Consider the following 22411-nt stretch of genomic DNA (forward strand, 5'->3'; position numbering starts at 1 on the left):
TCTCCTTGTTGATATTGTGACATATCCACTGACAACACTTCAATCCATAAAAGGTATTGTTCTTGTTCCATGGTCTGAAAGCATTGGCAATTAATTGTATTGCAGGGCCAGCTTTCAAAGCCACATTTTACATGGTCTTGTGTCTAAATGCAATAATAAACTATTTACTGAAACATCACTCTCTCACTGTCTTTGTAACTGAAAGTAATTTTATCTAAATATAGTTAGAATAAGCCAAATGTTAACTTCTATCTGATAAAAAAAAAAAAAACCCAGCTAAAATACACAAATATGTACCACAGCTTTTATTTACATGAATATTGTTTCACATTTTCTTAAAGAACAATTAATGGAATGTACAAGCATTAATGACTACTACAGTCCTCTTCTTGTAATTACTTTCTGATTGATCACCTCAGTGTCTTAGCAAAATTTATATTTAGTGGTATAACCGTTCTAGAACGGTTTGTTGTAGGGCTGTTTGTACTGAGGTGCTCATCTACTAGCATAAAACAAATGATAAAAGAACAATACTCCCAAAGAAGCAAGCATAAAGGTCTTAAAGGCTGTATTGGTTTAAAAAAATAAAATAAAATTCAGTCTTGATTCTCAAGGCAATTAACAAGCTCAATTAGTATACACTTGTCCATTCAAATTGTTCATACAGGTTGAGCTTTAATTTTGGATAGTTGGGGGGTGGGGGTGTGTGGAAAGGCTGATGTTATTAGCGGTCTAGAGATCGTTTCTGAATGGCCTCAAGGACAACATCTTTGAGAAGGGCAATTACGGTTCGAGGGTCTGCACTGCCCAGTACAGCACTGCCCGAGACAATCATGTTAGCACCTGCCTGAAAAAGAGAAAGCAAGGATCAAAAGTCAAAGCCAGAACCACAACATTTTAGCCCAATTTTATCTCAACTTTGCACTTTCTGATCAAAAGTCAGAATTAGAAAATGATTAAGGTTGAGAGCTCAATCATAATTGACTGTCAGCAGAAATATAGTCGTGTGATAGATCACTATTACTGTTTACATTACTGTTTCATATCTAAACTCTGACTGACTAAACTCTGACTAATTAATGACAGTCACCCAAAATAAAGTCAAGTATTTGTGAACCTGTCACTTACACAGAGCCCATTATCAAGACCTGCTTATCTTGTGGAAAGTCCAACTTCCTCATAAATGCCCATGGTGGCCTGAAAATACTCCCATCTTAATGGCTGTCTAGAACAGCTAGAAATTATATCAGTCAAGGCCTATAATCTTTTTTTATTATTGCATTGTTTTTCTTTATTAAGCAAAATGCACACATCTGCTTGCAGATAATTATTTGTTTGTTTATTTATTTCTGTTTACACCACTTACATGTAACTGTTTATGGTTTTCATGCCTGTCTCACAACTAATAAGTTTATGTTGGCTTGAGAAAGCAAACATACGGTTTTGCTTTATAAACAACAACTTCTGAGACCTAAAAAATTAACTTGCTACTCCTCCTAGAGCTTTCAAGTTGCTATGACTAAGTGATCAGAATTACGGAATTCCCGGTGTGGAAGCTCAAAACGGACAAAATTCCCATTGACTTGCATAAACAATTTCTGACTGTTATAACTCGTTGAGCTTTCAAGCTACTTCCACCAAACTCAGTACAGTTCTTCAGGCTGGTCAGACTGGTCATGCTGTATTTTTTCAAACTGATCAGACTACCGGTATTCCATTACTAATGCCTAATCAAAGTTGTTTATAAACAGGGGTTCACTGGAGACACATTTGGAACACACAAAAATGTCAGGTGTGATTGGATCACCCAGGAGGGATGTTAAGATTAGGTGAAGCCCAGCAATACAGAATTTGCAGCCAATTAAGAAAAACGTGGCAAGAGTACTGGCTTTCAACTGAAACTTGACCTCTCAAACATAGCACACAAGTCAACTGTGAAAGGAGAGGTGTGGAATGAGGTGTACTCAGCTGCAACAAGACCATGCTGAGAGGTCATACCGACAGTCAACTTATGAGTAGCTACTTACAAATGGTATACAAATCTTATACAGTTACTTCATTAGATCATGTTCTTGTGTGTGAGCTTCACACCCTTACACTACAGTATAGCACAACATTCATCACTTTATACCTCAGCACATCGATGAATTGTGTCTGGTCCAACTCCTCCATCTACCTCAATATCTAGGGAAGGGAACTGAGTTCTTAGCCAGCTGACCTGTGAGGAATGGAATAGTATTAACTATAATATACAGTCCCCTTGGAAAGTATTGGAATGACGAGGCATTTTGCTATGCACTGAAGACATATGAGAAGATAGGTCAGAGTTTGAGCTTTCATTTCCTAATATTTACATCTAGATGTGTTATGCAACTTAGAACGACACCTTTTGTTTGAACCCACCCATTTTTCAAGTGATCAACAATATTGGAATATGTGGCTGACATGTTTTTTGTTACCCAGGTGTGTCCTGTTAGATTGATTGTTTAAACATCAATCTACATATCTAATTTTTTGTTAAAAAAGGATAAACCAACATGAAGACTAGAGAGTTGTTTATGGGACAAAACCAGGCCATGTTGAAGCTGAGAAAAGAGGGAAAATCAATCAGAGGCATTGCACAAGTATTGGGCTTAGCCAATATAACAATTTAGAATGTCCTGAAAAAAAAAAGAAACCACTGGTTTACTAACAAACAGACATGGAACAGGTCAGCCAAGGAAAACATCAGCTGATGATAAACATTGTGAGAGCAGTGAAGAAAAAACCCCAAACAACATTGACATCAACAACACCCTCCACAGGGCAGGGGTGAAAAGTACCACAATCCACAGTTCAAAGAAAACTTCAAGAGCAGAAATATAGACGCCATACCACAAGCGTGTGATTCTTACACTCATCAGCAGTAAGGATCAGAAAGCCATATTGAAATTCACAAAGAAATACAGAGATGAGCCACAAAAATTCTGGAACCAACATTAACCTCTACCGAAGTGATGGAGAAAGAAAGGATCTGCTCATTGGTCAAGCATGGTGGAGGTAGTGTCATGGCTTAGGCTTGCATGGCTGCTTCTGGAACAGGCTCACTAATCTTTATTGATGTAACTCATAATGGTAGCAGCAGAATGAATTCAGAAGTTTACATAAAGATTCTAACTGCCAATTTACAGAGAAATGCTAATGCTAATCTAATTTAGAGAAACTTTATCATGCAGCAAGACAATGACCCAAAATACACTGCCAACACAACAAGAGACAACAAGAGACTTCATCAGGGGGAAAAGTGGAAGGATTTAGACTGGCCAAGTCAATCACCAGACGTTAACCCAACTGAGCAGCATTTCACCTCCTGAAGAGGAGACCGAAGGGAGAAACCCCCCAAAACAAACACCTGAAAGAGGCTGCAGTAAAAACCTGGAAAAAAAATAAAAAATAAAAAAAAAAATCACAAAAGAAGAAACCAACAATTTGGTGATGTCATCTAGATGTAAATGGTCTGCACTTATATAGGGCCTTTTAACCTTAGCAGTTCTACAAAGCACTTTACAGTGTTTCTCATTCACCCATTCACACACACTAGCCTGCCACTGGGAGCAACTTGGGGTTCAAGTGTTTTGCCCAAGGACCCTTCAGCATGTGGAGGCATGTGTGCCAGGGATCAAACCACCAACCCTGTGATTAGTGGACACCCTGCTCTACCACCTGACCCAAGCTGCCTATGTGACTATGTAAATTTTTAAAGATGTAAATATTAGGTGTAAATATTGTAAATATAAATATTTCATATTTTGATCTCAAATCAGAATGTCTTCAGTGTGTATATATAAATAAAAAGAATTTGCCTTGCTGTTCCAATACTTTTGGAGGGGGCTGTATATGTATATGAAAGAGAAAAACGTTTAACTTTATTTTTCCATTACCATATCATATTGGTTTGCAATTATTCAGACCAGAGTACTGTGGCTCAGGTGACAATGGTTGTTATTTTCATACATTTTCAATTCAGTTTCAGTGCTTGGTCATTGAATCCACCCACACCCTGAACATGTTTTGAAATGGTCCTAAAAACATTCATAAAGGACATATTGCAGTAGAATAATGCAAAATAGAAATGTACTTCAAAATTAAATTTTAAAGATGATTAAAAAAAAAAATAGCTGTCCATGGCATAGATTTTCAACTGTTATAAATGTAATAGATGTCAAGCTACAGAGTTACATTGAAGCCATGTTCACTAAATCAAACATACAAAATATTTAGATATAGATATATCATGAAGGGTGTCCATTTCATTCCAACAGTATATAGATTTTGGACACAACAAATTTTGCCACAATAGAGGTTTTATAATGGCAACCTTGTATTACCTTCTTATACTACTTGGCCAAAAGTTTTTGGGCAGCTGACCATTACACCCATATGCGGTTCTTCCACAAACTCTTGCCATAAAGTTGTAAAAGTAAAAGTACACATTTATATAGAATGACTATGTATGCTATAGAATTACAATTTCCATTCACTGGAACCAAGAGTCCCAAACCTGTTCCAGCATGACATCACCCCTATGCACAAACTGAGCTCAATGAAAACATGGTGTGTTAAGGTTGGAGTGGAAGAACTTGAGTGTCCTGCACAGAGCTCTGACCTCAATCCCACAGAACACCTTTGGGATGAACTGCAGGCTGCACCCCAGGCCTCCTCACCTTACATCAGTGTCTGACCTCACTAATGCTCTCGTGGCTGATTTGACAAATCTCCACAGCCATGCTCCAAAATTTAGTGGCCTTCCCAGAAGAGTGAAGGTTATTACAAACAGCAAAGGGAAATAAATCTGGAATGGGACGTTCAAAAGGCACATATGGGTGTGATTGGTCACGTATGTTTTTAGCCAAACCTTTGGCCATATAGTGTACAATCAAGACAGCCAAGATAACGTTAACTAGATGGCCTGTTAGCTACAGCATACCAACAAACCATATAGGTCCTTCATATGTAACAGATCCTGCAGAAGTGATAAAAATCCTGTGAGAAAAATCCTTACATTTTTTTTAAAAATTATTATTATTATTTTTTTTTTTTACAGCAAATGGCAAGCTCATTAACTTATCTGAAGGGGCAATCACACTACACGTTTTGTTCCATTCACTTCCATTCATACACATGCGAATGCTGGAGACCGGAAATGCAAGCTTCATGCAAAGAAGTTTCATATTTCACTGTAGAGCTGCAATACCTAATCAATAATTGATTATGAAAATCGTTGTCAACGAATCTCTATCAATTAGTTGGTCTGCGCGCGGCACGGGGGAGATTTACTCATTACGTTACTTCTGTTCCGAAAACACGCTTCGGAGAGTAAATACTAAAGTTGTGTCCCAAATGAAGTACTGTACACTTACACTATGCACTCTGTACTAGCGTCTAGTGTGTGGATTTTAGAAAGGTAATATCATCTCAAATATATCACTAGCGTTTTTTTACTAACCGGAAGCATAAGCTGCTTCCTAGTCGACGTCGCATGACGTCATACACACGTAATGTGACGCCGCTAGCTTTAGCCTAATACCCAGAGTCACGGACAGTGACTTTCTTCAGTTTACTGTTTATGTCAGCGTTACCTGTTATTCCCAACATGACCTCAGTCTCCATCAGACGGAGGAAGAATGGTCATGTGACTGAGGAAGAAAGTCCTCTAAGGCAGGGGAACATTTTATATTAAACACTCTGGAAATAAACAGTGCTGCATGAGCACAAAGTTATGTTTATATCCACAATGCTCCACTGTGAGTAAGGGGCAGGGAAACTGGTGCAAGCTGCTTAAAAGGTTTAGTTTAATTCCAGTTTATTGTCATTATATGTTGTATTTGCACGCATGCAGTGTAAATTCTGCCGTTTATTGTAACAGAAGTGATGTATTAGTAACGAGGTTGCTCCTCATGTGCGGTCATACACAGTGGGAGCGCAAGTAAAATCTGTAATATCTAATTAAAACAATATGTCTAAAAGCAGTGAGAAACAGAAACCACGAGGTGCAGTGAAAGGGAGTTTTTATTATTCATTTAGGACTGTAGTTTAATTCGGTGCATTTTGTGCATCCATAAAAAATAATGCTTATATATACACAACTATATATAATATAAACTAAAACAAATTTTTATTTTATATATATATATATATATATATATATATATATACATACATACATACATACATACATACATACATACATACATACATACATACACACATACATACACACACACACACACACACACACACACACACAAGTATTTATGCATTATTTTTTTATGGATGCACAAAAAGCACAGAATTAAACTACAGTCCTAGATTAATAATATATATTCTGGTGTGTGTGTCTGTGTGTCTTGGGTTCTTTTCAGTCTTACATAATTGGACAAACAGTTGTGTTAAGTTTTAATATGAAGTTTATATTTGTAACACTCAGTTTGTGGATTTTATTTGAACTAAACAAAATAAGGGTACTGAAAGTTTGCCCCACCCCCATCCAACTAACTGATTAATCGAGGGTGGGTGGGTGGGTGGAGGAGGCCAAGTAATCAATTTTGAAAATAATCGTTAGTTGCAGCCCTGTTTCGATGTGTTCCAGAGTTCAAGTTTGGTGAACTCTGACCGGCACCCTTAGTAAATATGAGCAAAGGCGGCTGTGAAAAATTATAAATATGAGTTGAGTTAATCAGCTGATTAGAGCTCTTCTCAGGTCGACATTTCTGTATTATAAATTCTTTATTCTAATATTTTGAGATACTGGATTTTTGATGAGCTGTAAGCCTTAATTATCAAGATTAAAAAAAGGCTTGAAATTTTTCACTTTATGTGTAATGAATCTAGAATATATTAAAGTTCCACTTTTTCAATTAAATTACGGCAAAAAATTTACTTTTCCACGATATAAAATTTTTTGAGATGCACCTGTATAACTGTGATGTGCAGCTAAAGGTTGTTGAGCTTCACAAAATGGGAAGTGGCTATAAGAAAATACTACAAGTATTAAAAATGCCCATTTCCACCACCATGGCAATAATTAAGAAGTTCCAGTTAACTGGAAATCAAACTTGAATAGGATGTGTGTTTATATTGTCTCAACGCACTGTGAAGAGGATGGTTCGTGTCTGTTAGCTGTGTAGGTTGCATTAGACATTGTATTTTTCTATTACCATAAAGTTACAAAAAAAGTTTACATTCTAAAATGCTTTTTTCTGGATCAGATTCTTTATAAAGGCATCTGGGTAACAACATGCATATGCTTTGCATTTTTTGGCATTTAAAAATTAGCTCTAGCATTGGCAACTTTGCAAAAATATAAAATCCATCTGAGTCCACATAGCATACTGAATAATCTACTAGGCCTACTGTGTAGTGTATTCAGTGTAATAATGAATAGAAAAAAAAGTAGTGTGCACACACAAACACATTAACACACCTTTGGCATCATGTCCTCCATAAACTTCTGCCCACCAAATCCAGGCTCCACTGTCATAACTAGGGCCATGTCAATTTGCCCGGCCCATTGTGCTAATTCTTCAACTGTGGTTCCAGGCTTGATAGCCAGACCAACCTGAAAAAGTAAAAAAAAAAAATAATAAATAAATAAATAAATGTATTAGCACATTAGGTATGCTGTGTCAGTAAAAGCTTAAATGCTTAAAACAGGAAAGAACAGATCAGAGTCTGTGAAAAACATCACAAAAATAAATACATTTATATAAAATAGGAACACTTGTACAGCTGCTCATTTATGCAGCTATCTAATCAGTCAATCATGTGGCAGCAGCACAATGCATAAAATCATGCAAACACAGGTCAAGCGCTTCAGTTAATGTTCACATCAAATATCTAAATGGGTGATCTCTGTAGCTTTAACCATGGCATGGAGGTTTGTGCCAGATGGGCCGGTTTTAGTATTTCAGAAATAGCTGATCTCTTGGGATTGTTGCACACAATAGTCTCTAGAGTTTACACAGTATGCACAAGTGAGTGAGTGACAGTTCTGTGGGTAGAAACACCTTGTTGATGAGCGGAAAATGGCCAGATTGGTTCGAGCTGCCAAGGAGGATATAATAACTCAATCCCTCTTTACTTCTGTGGTGAGAAAAAAAAAACATCTCACCATGCACAAAACATTGAGACTTGACATGGATGGGCCATAATAGCAGAATACCATACTGTGTCCCCTCCTGTCAGAAAAGAACAGGAATCTGAGGCTATCATGGGCACAGACTCACTGAAACTGAACCTCTAATCTCTCTGATCAATAAGGTGTTTCAGCCTGCACACCCTCTGCTCACAGGATGTTTTTTGTTTGTTGCACCATTCTGTGTAAACTCTAGAAGCTGTTGCGTGTGAAATTCCCAGGAGATTAATTTGTATTCCTCAGGAGGTTTGTGTACTGCACTGCTGCCCCATGATTGGCTGATTAGATAGCTGCATGAATATACTGGTATACAGGTGTTGCAACTATTGGAACACCAAGGCCAAATCATTTATGATGTACACAAAAGACATTTGGGTTTGACATGAGAGTTTAGGATTTCAGCTTTTATTTCCTGGTATTTACATCTAGGTGTGTTAAAACAGAACAAAACATAGAACCTTTTGTATCAGACAACCCAATTTTTAGGCAAACTTGTGCAATTTTTTGAAGTAAATTAAACACTTAATATTTGGTTGCATATCCCGTCCTTGCACTAACTGCATCAAGCTAGCGAATAAGTACACCCCCACATTTATCAAACCCTCAAATCCATAACATTAGAATCAGGTGTTCAAGATAGGGTGCCAGTGATTAGAACCTGTTTAGGGAGTGCAGGTGGAACCTGTCTTATTTATACTCATCTCATATGTAGTGTCTGGTGTTCCCTTTGTTATCGAGGTGTGTGGTGTCATCATGGCAAGATCTAAAGAGTTCTGTAAGGCCTTCAGAAAAAAGGTTGTAGACGCCTATGAGTCTGGCTAGGGATTACATGGAATAGTGGTCTAAATTGCAGCAAGCCAATGTCAGAGACTGGTGGACAAGTATGCAAAATGTCTACAAGAAATTATGATAGCAAATCAAGTTAGCCGGTCGCACGGTCTACCTTTCTGCCAACAGAACAGCAGAAATCAGGTGGTAGATTATGCAGCTAAGGTATAATGCTTGGTGCACAAAAATTGACATTGATAGACACAGTTCTCCATATATACCCTTCCAATTGCAACTGTTACCACAGTAGTGTTAGCAACATCATCAGAAGACATGGAAAATCATTACATTTTTCATGAATGCATCTTTTGTCTTAAAATATAAAAGCTCGTCATATGAAGATGAAAAGGAAGAAAGGAAGCCAATTTCATAGGAAGCACCTTTAACAGTAATGTGCATATCAATGTGAGCTAGCTAGTAAGCTAAACGACAGGCTATAAAGTGAGCAAAAATAAACAAAACATTTGGAGCCAGCAAGAACAACAATCCGTCTCTGAATGTTGACAAAACAAAAACAGATGATTACTGACTTCAGGAAGTCCTGTACTGATCTCTCCCCCATGCATAAACGGTTTGACGATGAACACAAAGTTCCTTGACAAACGCATCACGGAAGACCTCACCTAGACAACCAACACCAGCACCCTGGCCAAGAGAGCCCAGCAGCATTAGCACTTCCTCTTGCGCCTGAAGGCAGCAAACATCCCTCCACCCATCCTCACCATGTTTTACAGGGAAACCATAGAGAGTGTCCTGACTGGTTTGCAAATTACAACATCTCCAATTGCAAGACCCTACAGAGGATAGTGTACCCTGTTCAGGATATTTTCCACTCATGCAGCATCTGCAAGGTCTTGAGCATTGTGGATAATCCCTCCCACCCCTCCTACAACCTATTTGCCCATATGCCATCTGACAGAAGGCTCTACAGCATCTGCTCAAGAACTGCCAGTCTGGGAAACAGCTTCTACCCATGGGCTGTCAAGACTACTGAATACCGTGCTGCCCCTCCCTACACATCACCCTGGGATCCGAGAAACTCCCTCCTCCCTACTGCACAGCCAATTTAAATCAATAATGATGCACATCATTTGTTCACTACTAGACTGATATACTGTTTACAGCACACTAACACTGTACTGATTCATTACAGTACTGCACTGTCACTTTAAACATCATTCATATGATAACATTTATTGATCCCACACTGGGGAAATTCCCTCGTTACAGCAGCTCAATTACACAAAAAGCATAAGCAAGAATACACATTAAATAGGAATAGAATTTAAATAAAATAACTGAAATATATATATATATATATATATATATATATACACATACATACACACACACACACACACACACACATATATACACACACAAACAATAAGAATTGAAAAATAAGAATTAGAGTATTAAAAAAATAATACTAATGGTAATATGTACACTATGGACACCTCAATGTATGTACAGGTGAATACAAATTTCAATGTATACAACAAATAATAATAATAATGTGTGGGTTGATGTTGCAAAAAAAAAAAAAACAGCTAAAAGTGCTACATTATGTTGCTGTTGCATTAAAGTGTCTGGCCGCTGTAGGGATGAAGGACCTGCGGTAGCACTCTTTCTTGCACTGAGGGTGCAGCAGTCTGCTGCTGAAGGAGCTGCTCAGGGACCCTGAAGGATCTCATACAGGGGGTGAGAGGAATTGCTCATGATAGACGCCATCTTAGCCAACACCCTCTTCTCCCCCACCACCTCTATGCTGTCCAGAGGGTGGACCAGGACAGAGCTAGCCCTCTTAACCAGTTTGTTGAGACGTTTCCTGTACCTCTCTGTGCTCCCAACTCCCCAGGAAACTACTGCATACAAGATAGCAAGTGCTACCAGAGTGTCATAGAAAGTTTTAAGCAGGGTCCTGCACACACCAAGTCCCAGTCTCCTCAGCAGGTGGAGACGACTTTGGCCCTTTTTGTACAGGACATCTGTGTTTGTGGACCAGTCCAGTTTATTGTAGAGGTGAACACCCAGGAATTTATATATCTCCACCCTCTCAATGTCAATACCCTGGATGCTCACCGGCGTAGACCAGGTTGGCCTCCTATGGAGGTTGACCACCATCTCCTTTGTCTTGCTAGCGTTGAGGCAGAGGTGGTTTAATTCATACCAGCTGACAAAGTCAGCGATGACCTCCCGGAATTCCTGTTCATTCTCCTCTGATACTCGTCCAATAATGACCGTATCGTCAGAGAACTTCTGCATGTGGCAGCTGTTAGTGTTATGCCTGAAGTCTGCTGTGTACAGGGTGAAGAGAAATGGAGCAAGCACTGTACCCTGTACCGTGCTGCTGACCACCACATCAGACATACAGTCCTGGAGCCTCACATACTGTGGTCTGTCAGTGAGATAGGTGGTGATCCATGCAGCCAGGTGGCGGTCAACTCCAGCTCCCAAAAGCTTCCCCCTAAGCAGTGCTGGCTGAGTTGTGTTGAAAGCACTGGAAAAATCAAAAAACATGATCCTCACAATGCTCCCAGTATTCTCCAGGTGTAGAAATGATCTGTGCATCAGATAAATAATGGCGTCCTCAACCCCCATGCCTGGTCGGTAAGCAAACTGTAGGGGGTCTAGCTCTGAGCTCACTAGGGTCCGCAGCTGTTGCAGTACAATCCTCTCCATGGACTTCATCAGGTGTGAAGTTAAATCTACAGGTCTGAAGTGGTTTGGCTCACTTGGATGCGCAATTTTGGGTAATGGAACTACACAGGAAGTCTTCCACAGTACTGGAACTCGCGCTAGTCTCGGGCTCAGATTAAAGATGTGCAGGATGACCTCACTGAGCTGATCTGCACAGTCTTTAAGCAATCTGGAGCTGATTCCATCCGGGCCTGGGGCCTTTCTTGCCTTGATCTTCTTTAGCTCCTTATTCCCTTGATTGAGTGTCAGAGAGACTGCAGGGGGAAATTATTGGCAATCCCTGATGAGTGATATGGGGGGAGGGGTGTGAAACCTCCTCGAGTGAGGAATGGTGAGCAGTGGAGATGTGTGAGCTGTGTAATGCTGATATCTCCGAAGCTCTGAGGTGCAAGTTGGATGATGCCGATATTCCTGGAACCCTGGGGGTAGAGGAGGGAGTGCCTAATGGCCCAAGAGGGAAAGGCTGAGTCGCTGACAGGTCTGAGGTCTGGTCAGAGGAGGGGAGAGATGGAGCCGAATCAAATCTATTAAAAAACAGATTTAATTCATTTGCCCTGTCACGGTCGCCGGATACAAGGCCCCTCCCACTGTCTTTGTTCTGACCTGAAATTGTTTTCAGTCCCCTCCAGACTTCCCTCATGTTGTTCTGTTGAAGGCGCTCCTCCAACTTTTTTCTGTAGCTGTCTTTTCCTTTCCTTATCTCCCCTCTGAGCTGTTTTTGAACACTCCTCAGCTCATCTTTGTCCCCAATCCAGTCTCTTTTTTTCCTTTAACAGAGCTTTGAGCTCTGGAGTCACCTAGAGTTTGTTGTTGGAAAAACACCGAACCTTCTTAGGCAGGGTGTTCTCCACACAGAAATGTAGTCCGTCACACAGTGAGTGAGACTGTCAAGGTCCTCTCCGTGCGAACTACAGAGCATTTCCCAGTCTGTAGACTCAAAACAGTCTCTTAGTGCCTCACTGGTCTCCTCAGACCATTTTCTCACATACTTTGAGATTGGAGGTTGTTGTATACAGTTATCGCGATGACGTGCGAGAACTACCTCGGTAGGTAATATGGCCGCATGCTAACCGCTAGCAACTCAATATCCTTAGTGCACCGCTGCTCTTTAACCCTGATATGCCCAGGGTTACACCATCTCTCATTCACAAACATCGCTATTCCCCCACCCTTCCTCTTGCCGCTCTCCTTTGCTTTCCTGTCTGCTCTCATAAGTTGAAATCTGTCCAGCGTAACCAGTGAATCCGTACTGAGATCGTTCAACCACGTCTCCGTGAAGCACATGATGCTACACTCCCGGTACACCCTCTGCAGCCTGGTTAGCGCCGTTAGCTCTTCCATCTTATTGGAGAGAGATCTCACATTCCCCATAATAACGGACAGAATGAACGGTTTTGTACCCTTTTTTTCTCTCCCGGCATTTAAGTCCAGCTCTGCTTCCCCTTCTCCTTATTTTCTCGGGGATCACTGGTCTTTCTGTCGGAAGTATCCTGGTGTTGCTCAGTGCTAACAGCTGCTCCCTAGCGTAAACAATAGAGCCGTGGCCGAATGGATCTCCCAGTGCGGAGTGGTACAGTCCAACAAACAGAAAAATAAATATTGCTAACCTCCACAATTGCGTATCCATATCTGCAAATGCAACACCAAGGATTAGTGTAGAAAAAAAACACGAAGAAAGCACAAAAAACAAGGGAAATATACTAAACTTAGCCGAAAAAGAGCAGACAGGCTGCAACAGGCTGCAACAGGCTGCAACAGGCTGCAACAGGCTGCAACAGGCTGCAACAGGCTGCAACAGGCTGCAACAGGCTGCAACAGGCTGCAACAGGCTGCAACTCGCGTGGCACCTATACTCAAACGTTTCTTATACAAGCATTACTGCACCCACACTTTTTTACTAAATTCATTCTTTGGACAGCTTTGGACCCTGTGTTTACTGTAATCTCTTCTTGTCATGATTAATGTTCTTTTTGTGATTGGAGTATTTATGCTCTGCTGCCCATCTTTGTATGCACCCCAATATTTCTCATACCCCCTCCCTTCCTATTCTTGTCGCACTTAATTCATGTCCTGTCATCATGGTGTCTCTCATACATGTATATTGCACCTTGGGTCCTGGATAAACATTACTTCTCACTACTTCATTACTCTCTGTGTATTGCACACTGTATATGGCTGTGATCACAATAAAGATTTGACTACTTGACCTGACACACAATCTTCTCTGGCCAACATATACCTCTCTCTGCATCAGTCTACAATCTGGGTGTAACATTTGACTCCCATGTAACCTTCGCTGCCCATATGAAATGTCCATCCAAAACCTCTTATTTCAACCTCAAGAATATCTACAAACTCTACTCCATCTTAAAGCAACTGTATGCAGAGAAACTTGTCCATGCCTATGTTTCCTCAAGGTTGGATTCCTGCAATGCACTCCTCACTGGGATCCTTGCTAAGGGCCTCAAAAATCCTGTGTATCCAAAACAGCACTGCTAGGATCAAATGACCAAATCGTTCCCATTTTCTGCACTCTTCAAATGAACACAAATTTTATGAAGTTTAAAGCCTAAATAAAATTGGCAGAAATAAAAAGCCAACCGTACGCTATAAACAAACTACACCATGGTCGCTCGACTTCAAGTCACCATCACCAAGCTTCCGACAACTTGTCCAAACTTTATTTAAATTTTTTTTTGCATAATACGGATTTACTCTGTATATGAATCTTCATCCACCTTTTTTTGGGGGAATTGTTTATCTGCAAAGTTTTCCCCCTGTTCAGCCTGAAGACGTTTAATGTCCCCGACAACATCTGTAGTCCCATTTAGCAACATGTTAGCTGTCGCCTTTTTCAATGCAATTAAAAGCTTTTTAAAAAAAATCACGAGTGGGGCATTACTTGTGTATTTTATTTCGTAGAATAAAACGTGAAAATATTTTGAGCTTGTGTTCACCATATACCTTATTTCAGGCTTTTACCCAAAATCCCATTCAAAAAACCCATTGACTCCGAAATCGTTTCCAGGTTTTGGCATACAAAATGACGTCATCCCTGCACTGCTCTATGGTGGTTGGCTGCAAGTTTAGGAGGCACTTGATTTGATCTGCAGCAGAATTCTATGAGCGGAGGACGTACTTTAAACGTCAATATTGCAGTCGATCATGTTCATGTAATTGTGGGCAGGGAAAATCGTAATCGAGATCAACATTCAATTAATTGTGCAGCCCTACCTTAGGACCAGACTGCGATTACTCCCAGATTACCTGAGGACACCACAGACACTGGATATTTAAGAGAAATTTGAGAACTTTCTGTTTTAAAATGCCATACATTTAATTTTGGAATTTTTACAACAGTGTGCCATTTAATTATATTTTTTGAGTTGTTAATTGTTAATTATGCATTGTTATGTAAGTTTTATAGTCTGTACTAGAGCTGCAACAACTAATCGATAAAATCGATAATAATCGATTATGCAAATCGTTGTCAATGAATCTCATTATCGAGTAGTTGGTCTGCGCGTGGTACATTTACTCATTACGTTACTTCTGTTCCGAAAACATGGATCGGAGAGTAAATACTAAAGTTGTGTCCCAAATGACGAACTACACACTTACACTGTGTGGCGTACACTTACTCAGTGGTGTAATTGCAGGGGGTCCATGGGAAAGCTTTAAAAATGTTTAAATAATATTTTAGATAGTCTGTACAATAATTTACCTTGTAGCACTTTTACCTCATTTATCTGATTTGCCTCAAATGAAAAGTTCAGTATAAATAAAATGTATTATGATTAAAAAACTTTAATTAAAAATTAAACAATTAATATTAACAATAGACAAACAATAGAATATTCCCTTATTATATCCAGTAGTTTCTGTCCTTCCAACTTCCTAGAAATTGACTGAAAATGTTTTGTTTTTATTTCTGCCCGGCACTCATCTGCTCTGTTAAACACCAACAGAGAAAATGCGGGCCATGTGAACATTAGACAACCAATCTCTAAAAGAATTACATCACATGTGCCACTATTTTATTTAACTCTTTATTGTGCATTACTGGAGCGCACGGTGGCTTAGTGGTAAGCACGTTCGCTTCAAACCTCCAGGGTCGGGGGTTTGATTCCCACCGTGGCCCTGTATGTGCAGAGTTTGCATGTTCTCCCGTCGAGGGTTTCCTCCGGGTACTCCGGTTTCCTTCCCCAGTCCAAAGACATGCATGGTAGACTGATTAGTGTGTCTAAAGTGTCCGTAGTGTATGAACGGGTGTGTGAATGTGTATGTGATTGTGCCCTGTGATGGATTGGCACACTGTCCAGGGTGTACCCCGCCTTGTGCCCGATGCTCCCTGGGATAGGCTCCAGGTTCCCCGTGACCCTGAAAAGGATAAGCGGTATAGAAGATGGATGGATGGATGTGCATCGCTGGGGAATTATTGTGTATTATTTAGGAATCACTTAAAAATCCACCATCTAGGTAATATTATTTACACCCTCCTCTACTCTTTAAACCGGAAATAGCGTAAATGCTTGTTTTCCTGTTCCAGGAAAATAAATCTTTAGCACAATATGTTAAAATGGAAATTCATTATCAGAGAAGAATGCAAACCAAACAACATTATTGCTGAGGTCCCTGTGCACTTCAGGGAAATGGAAGGACTACATATTTATTAAGCATGCAATTACCACACAAACAAAGAACATGACAACGAACCTAAGAGTATCTTGGGCAATTTCCTGTTTTCAAATTTTTTAAAGGAAATTGGCTTTGGTAATAGCATGCAATTCTCACACACACACACGATAAGTTTCATGGCATGGTCTCTGTGTCTCAATTCTGAAGGCCTCTAGTTTGTATCACAATGCCATTGCATCTGCATAACAGCAAGCATGACCTTTGATAAAGCTATAAGCTGTGATTATTAAATTATAAACTGTAAACTATGGGTAGAAATGGTCAGTCTAGGATCACATCAAATCAAAGGCTGCACAAAAACACCTTTACCATTGTCATACATCCTATGACCATAGTAAAGGTGTTCTTGTGCAGCCTTTCGTCGATAATTTAGCAGGCTGGACAGAAAGCCAGCCACAGTACCTTTCTTACCCCCGTGATGGAACTTTTGCATTTACTCTCGGCAGATTGAGAGTGGTGAGAGTAGGGGAGATCCCGGCTGGGATCATGAATACATGAAACGCGCTTTATCCACATGGAAAGACAGCAAGACACAATATGCAGGGCTCTACAGTGTGACCATTTCACTTGCATTTGCGACTGAAAAGTACTTTATGTGTGACTGTGAAAAAATATTTAGGCGCACCGGTGCGAGTGACCTGTTCGAAGTTGTATAATACAATCGGAATAAAACTACAGGAAGTCCAAAATGCACAACAGTTACTTTCGCACTGCTTTTCATCACCTCATTCAACCAAACAAGTGTGCAAATACTGCAAAGAATCCATTATGATAACAAGAGTAACACAGTACATCATCTGCATCTCTCAACTTGCTGATCTCACAAACCGCCATCTTTTATTGATCACGCAAAATGACCTGAACTGCGACATGCTCTCGTAGCCACAGTGGCATTGGGCGTTAGTAAATTAATAATAATACTAACACTACAAGGTGGGTTTAATTCAAACTTCTTTATTAAATAATTCCTCACCAATCAATCAAGAGGAGCAACTGTTCAGTCTGTAAACATACAGTACACTGCCGCCCTCCTTCACTCTCTTCACCAACTCTAACAGGCAGCGCATTCACCTGACATTTATCATTCTTTATCAACATTTGTGTACATGTGTGTGTATATAATTAATTTATCTTTTTGTACCTGCCTCAGCAAACGAGTTTAAGCGAACGAGTTTAAGTATCAAAACAACGGCATACCTTAGTGAAGAGCTAAACTGCAGCCACCAGAAACGGCATCAAAGCGATTAACTGTTTTATCCAAATTCACATGAATGGCCCGTTCAATGTTCAGTACAGCAATGTCCGATAGTCTCTCCTGTCTCATGGTGTTTCTCATGTAAGTTTTCAGTCGACACAAGCAAGAAAAATTTCTTTCACACGATGCAGTGTTCATCAGCACAGACAGGAATAACTTCAAGAGGTTGCCAACATTTACTAGACTGTGGACTAGCTTTGACTCTCTGAACAGTGATAATCGTTGTTCAAAATTGACTTCTCCAATTAACAGAGCATTGAAAAGTGACAATTCTGCATTCATCTCCTCTTCTGGAAATCCATAGTGACGACAAATAAATGTCAGGTCCTCTTCGGTGTCCATATTAGAGCTGAGGATGTGATTAAGTGCAATCAAAGTGTTAATGTCATTTTCCTGAAATCCAAATCTCTTTAATAGTGTTGTTCAGTATGCTGAAATGCAATTCCTTGTAATAGTCCTGAGCTGAGGCTGAATTCGGTCCAGGCACCGTTGCTTTGGTTATTCTCCTCCATGGACGTTGCGGGCGGCGGTAGCTGTTCTTATCGCACAACTCGACTGTGAACTCCCAAAGCTGCTGAAAGTGATGATCAGTTCTCATTCCTAAAAGAGCAGAGATTGTGGAAGCTGCTAGGCTTTTTACACTGGCATAATGTAAGGTGGACAACTGTAACGCTTTGGACAGTACACTGCACTGTATGAGAATTCGTCACATCAAAATGCAAGGGAACAAAAAGTGAAAATCGGTCACAGATGTCAGCAGACTACTTGCCTGTCCCCCGACTCGCACGTCCCTTTCAGAAATTTCACTAAGAGTGTCAAAGTTATCAAGTATGGCCTTGAGAGCCTCTGCATGGCAGCTCCAGCTTGTGTTGTTTAGAGATATCAGTGTAGTAGATTTACCTGAAAAGTCACTGCTCCGTTCTCGCTAAGACTCAGACACTGCATGTTGTTTTGCTGACCCCTCCATGAAGTTATAGAGAGACTGAACATTGGTCAGCATGTGTCTCACATGTATTGGCTGTATTGGTGCGACAGACATCCACAATGCAGAGGCTGAGGATATGCGAGTGACAATGGACGTACATTGCCAGTGGATTTTCTCTTAAAATGCATGTAGCTACACCAGGGTAGGTTCCTCACATACTCATTGCACCATCGTAACATTGCACTCTCAACTTGCAGATATCAAGATTAAAGCTTGTCAGTACATTCTTTAAAAGAAGGGCCAAAGATTCACCATCTCTTCTGTCAGTCCTTTAAAATCCGATGAATGATTCATAGACATCGAGGTCTCTGTCGACAGATCTTAAAACCACTGCAACTTGCGTGGCTACGCTTCCCGTTTTAAACGTCTGTTGATTACCTTTAATTTTTAACCCAGCAGAAATGTGCACGCTGCTTTTCTGATGTTTGTTGGCAAATCCAGTCACTTGAAATGTGTCCGTTTAGTCTCGTTGCCACCAAATGCGCGACACATGAAACAAAAAGCCTGATCAATGGTGGGACTATATTCAAGCCATTCATAAATCCCATACCATTCTTTAAGGAACTTTCTACCATCAGTCACTGGAAATGAAATTACTGGTTGATTACGGCCCAATCTCAATAAAGTAAATGCTCTTATTTTGTTCTACTGCCCCCTATCACCATGGAGATGTACATAAACACGTATTAAACAATTTTCAAATCTGAAACTCCATGACTACAGTAAATTGATAGCGATATGGGAGGGGGGACACCTGCCCCCCTTATGTCACATATACATATATATACACATATACACACACACATATATACATATATATATATATATATATATACACATATATATACATATACACACACACACACATATATACATATATATATATATATATATATATATATATATATATATATATATATATATATATATATATGCGCTGCACAATTAATTGGATATCGATCGCGATTATGATTTTGACTGCCCACGATTAAATGAACATGATCGACTGCAATATTGACATTTAAAGTTCGTCCTCCGCTCATAGAAAACTCCGCTGTTTTCTCCACTCAAATCAAGTGCTTCCTACACTTGCAGCCAATCACGTAGAGCGGCGCGGGGCTGACGTCATTTTGTAGTGCCAAAACCCGGAAACGGAGTTAGCGCTCGAGCTGCCAGTTTCTCTGCGAGCTCCAGCGCTTTCGCGAGGGGAAATCATGACACTAGCTAGCACGATGCTAAAGGTTGTCGGGGACATTAAATGTCATCACGCCGAACAGGAATAAACTTTGCAGATAAACTCAGGGCTCTATAGTGCGACCATTTCACTCGCGTTTGCGACTGAAGTACTTTGTGCGACTGTCACTAAATATTTATTCGCACCGGTGCGAGTGACCTGTTCGGAGTTAATAAAAAGTACAGGAAGGCCAAAATGCATCTACACTGCGCAACAGTTACTTTCCACTGCTTTTCATCTCCTCAGTCAACCGAACAAGTTTGGAAATACTGCAGAGAAGCCATTTTGATGACGAGTAACACTGTACATCATTTGCTTCTCTCAACTTCCCAATCTCACAACCGCCATCTTTTACTGATCACGCACTATGTTCTTAAATTCTGTCATAATTGACAAGCTCAAGTTTTCTCATGCATACTTGTTATATTGTGGCACATTAACGCTACCATCTCTTAAAAAACAAAACAAAACAAAAAAACCCTAAAGTTCAACTGTGCTCCTAAATTTTTGTAATCTCCTAAAAGAAATTGTCTTGTGTCTCTCCTCCTGTAAACATTGTTATTGCCTTTTCTGCATAGGCCTGAATTGTTTTCATTTAGTTGCATATTGTTATATTTGATGCATATTTTCATTTGGTTGATGGCATTTTTACTTATCCTATATTTTGGGTACAATTTTATTTATATTTTGCTTCTACGAGATGATGCACTTTAAGGACCAGTCTAATTTGATGCAAATATTTGTACATTAGCAGGAATGTAGCACAACATGGAGGTGAAAGTAGCGGTCTGTTTATTTAAATGTGAAAGTACAATGAAAATATGTTGTCGCTAAAACCAATGAATAATCGTGAAAAATAATTGAGATCTCAATATTGATCAAAATAATCGGGATTATCATTTTGGCCATAATTGTGCAGCCCTAATAAAAAAATATATATGTATATATGTATGTATGTGTATGTGTATATATATATATATATATATATATATATATATATATATATATATATATATATATATATATATATATATATATACACACATACACACACACACACACACACACACACACACACACACACACTGTGCTTTCTGAATATTAAAACTAAGACACTTTTGCAATGAACTTTGTGTGTCTGTGTTCAGACGAGAGGAAATCAGCCAGAGTAGGGTTCAAATTTTGGTTCTGACTGGTACCGGACAATAATTTAACAATATGCTACCTCTGCGCACAATTATTTGACCTTGCTTGGCACACCTGCTTCGATCAAAAGGTACAGGCTGGGATATCTGGATGCAAGTTCCAATACTTTCAGACATGGATTGTAAAATTGGATTGAATTGGCTTTGGTGATATCAGATCTTTGGATAGATTTTCTGTCCTTTCATTTAAGTTTTCTGGGAAAGACTTCTCTTTATAACTCTGTCCCCTGGACTGAGTGGACTGGTGGTTGCCAGGTTTCAGGAAGATAAACTTAAGTAAGCTTCAAAAGGTGAATGGTCTGGTCTCACAAATTGCAAAATAAATAAATAAAAATGTCAGACTATTGTGGGGAAACCAAGTTCGAATCCTGATAATGCTCCAGCCATCCATGGTCAGGAGCCAAGGGAACAAACCCATGCTCCGTAGGTGGAAGTGATGGCTTACAATCAATCATAGTCACTACGGGTCCGCTCATTTACTGTATGAGGAAGATGTGAGATAGTGCTTTCTTCCAGGCGTGTAACAGCATATCTACAGTGATTGGCTGGAGTAAAGTGATCATTAACAAAAAGTTGTTTTGCTATCTGATTGGCTGGTGTAGATAAAAGGCATTGGACTACTGATCGGAAGGTTGTGAAGGAAGGAAGCTGCTTTGAATAAGGGCCAAATGTTTTATAGATCCCCAAATAAATTCAGGACCTTCTACAAATACCTGGAGTGACCTATAAACAAATGCAGCCAATCCCACAAATAAATGAAAGGGCAAGTGAGGTTTATGCACGTCAAATATGTTTATAAACCAAATACTTATTTGTGAATTACAAAAATATTGAGTGGTTCCCCTGTGAGTTTTGCCCTTAGGCTGTGGGCAAAGTCTAAAAAACATTCAATTAATCAATCCCAGACTCCCAATAACATTCTTTTTTATCTATCCATATCTAAAATGTTTCTCTTTGTGTATATATTACACTTGTGAATCATAGAGCACCACAACAACACATTTTACTCTCCCAGCAGGTTTCTTTCATTAAATGCTACAAGGTTAGTAGATCAATGGTCAACAAAAGGAGCTGATCGGAAGAAACTCTGGGTTCAACTAAAAGGTCCCTCGAGTGACCCAGACAACAAACCCATGCAAGGCATGTAGTTTTATCCTGGGAGGAATCTGTCAAGGTGTTCGTTCCACTAGTGAAGGCAGCAGTAGAAACCAAGGCCCTAGTCCAAATCTGATTGCCAAATTTGTCCGGCACGAGCTAGGCTGGCAGGGTGGCATCTCAACACCCTTGGTACCAGGGAGTTGCCAAAGAATAGGACTTTTAATTGGAATGTCTA

General features: G+C 39.8%; 1 protein-coding gene across 1 annotated transcript in view; it reads right to left on the reverse strand.

Annotated features, from left to right (window-relative positions):
* Window positions 1–290: 290 nt before the first annotated feature.
* The window catches only part of rpe (ribulose-5-phosphate-3-epimerase), a 35881-nt gene continuing 13760 nt past the window's right edge, over window positions 291–22411 (reverse strand). Inside the window, exons 4-6 of the mRNA XM_053626316.1 lie at window positions 7463–7597; window positions 2132–2218; window positions 291–847 (exon numbers count right to left, since the gene is read on the reverse strand). Coding sequence (XP_053482291.1) covers window positions 725–847; window positions 2132–2218; window positions 7463–7597 — 345 coding nt within the window. The 3' untranslated portion in view covers window positions 291–724. The remainder of the gene's footprint in view (window positions 848–2131; window positions 2219–7462; window positions 7598–22411) is intronic.

Source organism: Ictalurus furcatus, chromosome 6 (genome assembly GCF_023375685.1).
Source record: "Ictalurus furcatus strain D&B chromosome 6, Billie_1.0, whole genome shotgun sequence".
NCBI lineage: Eukaryota > Metazoa > Chordata > Actinopteri > Siluriformes > Ictaluridae > Ictalurus > Ictalurus furcatus.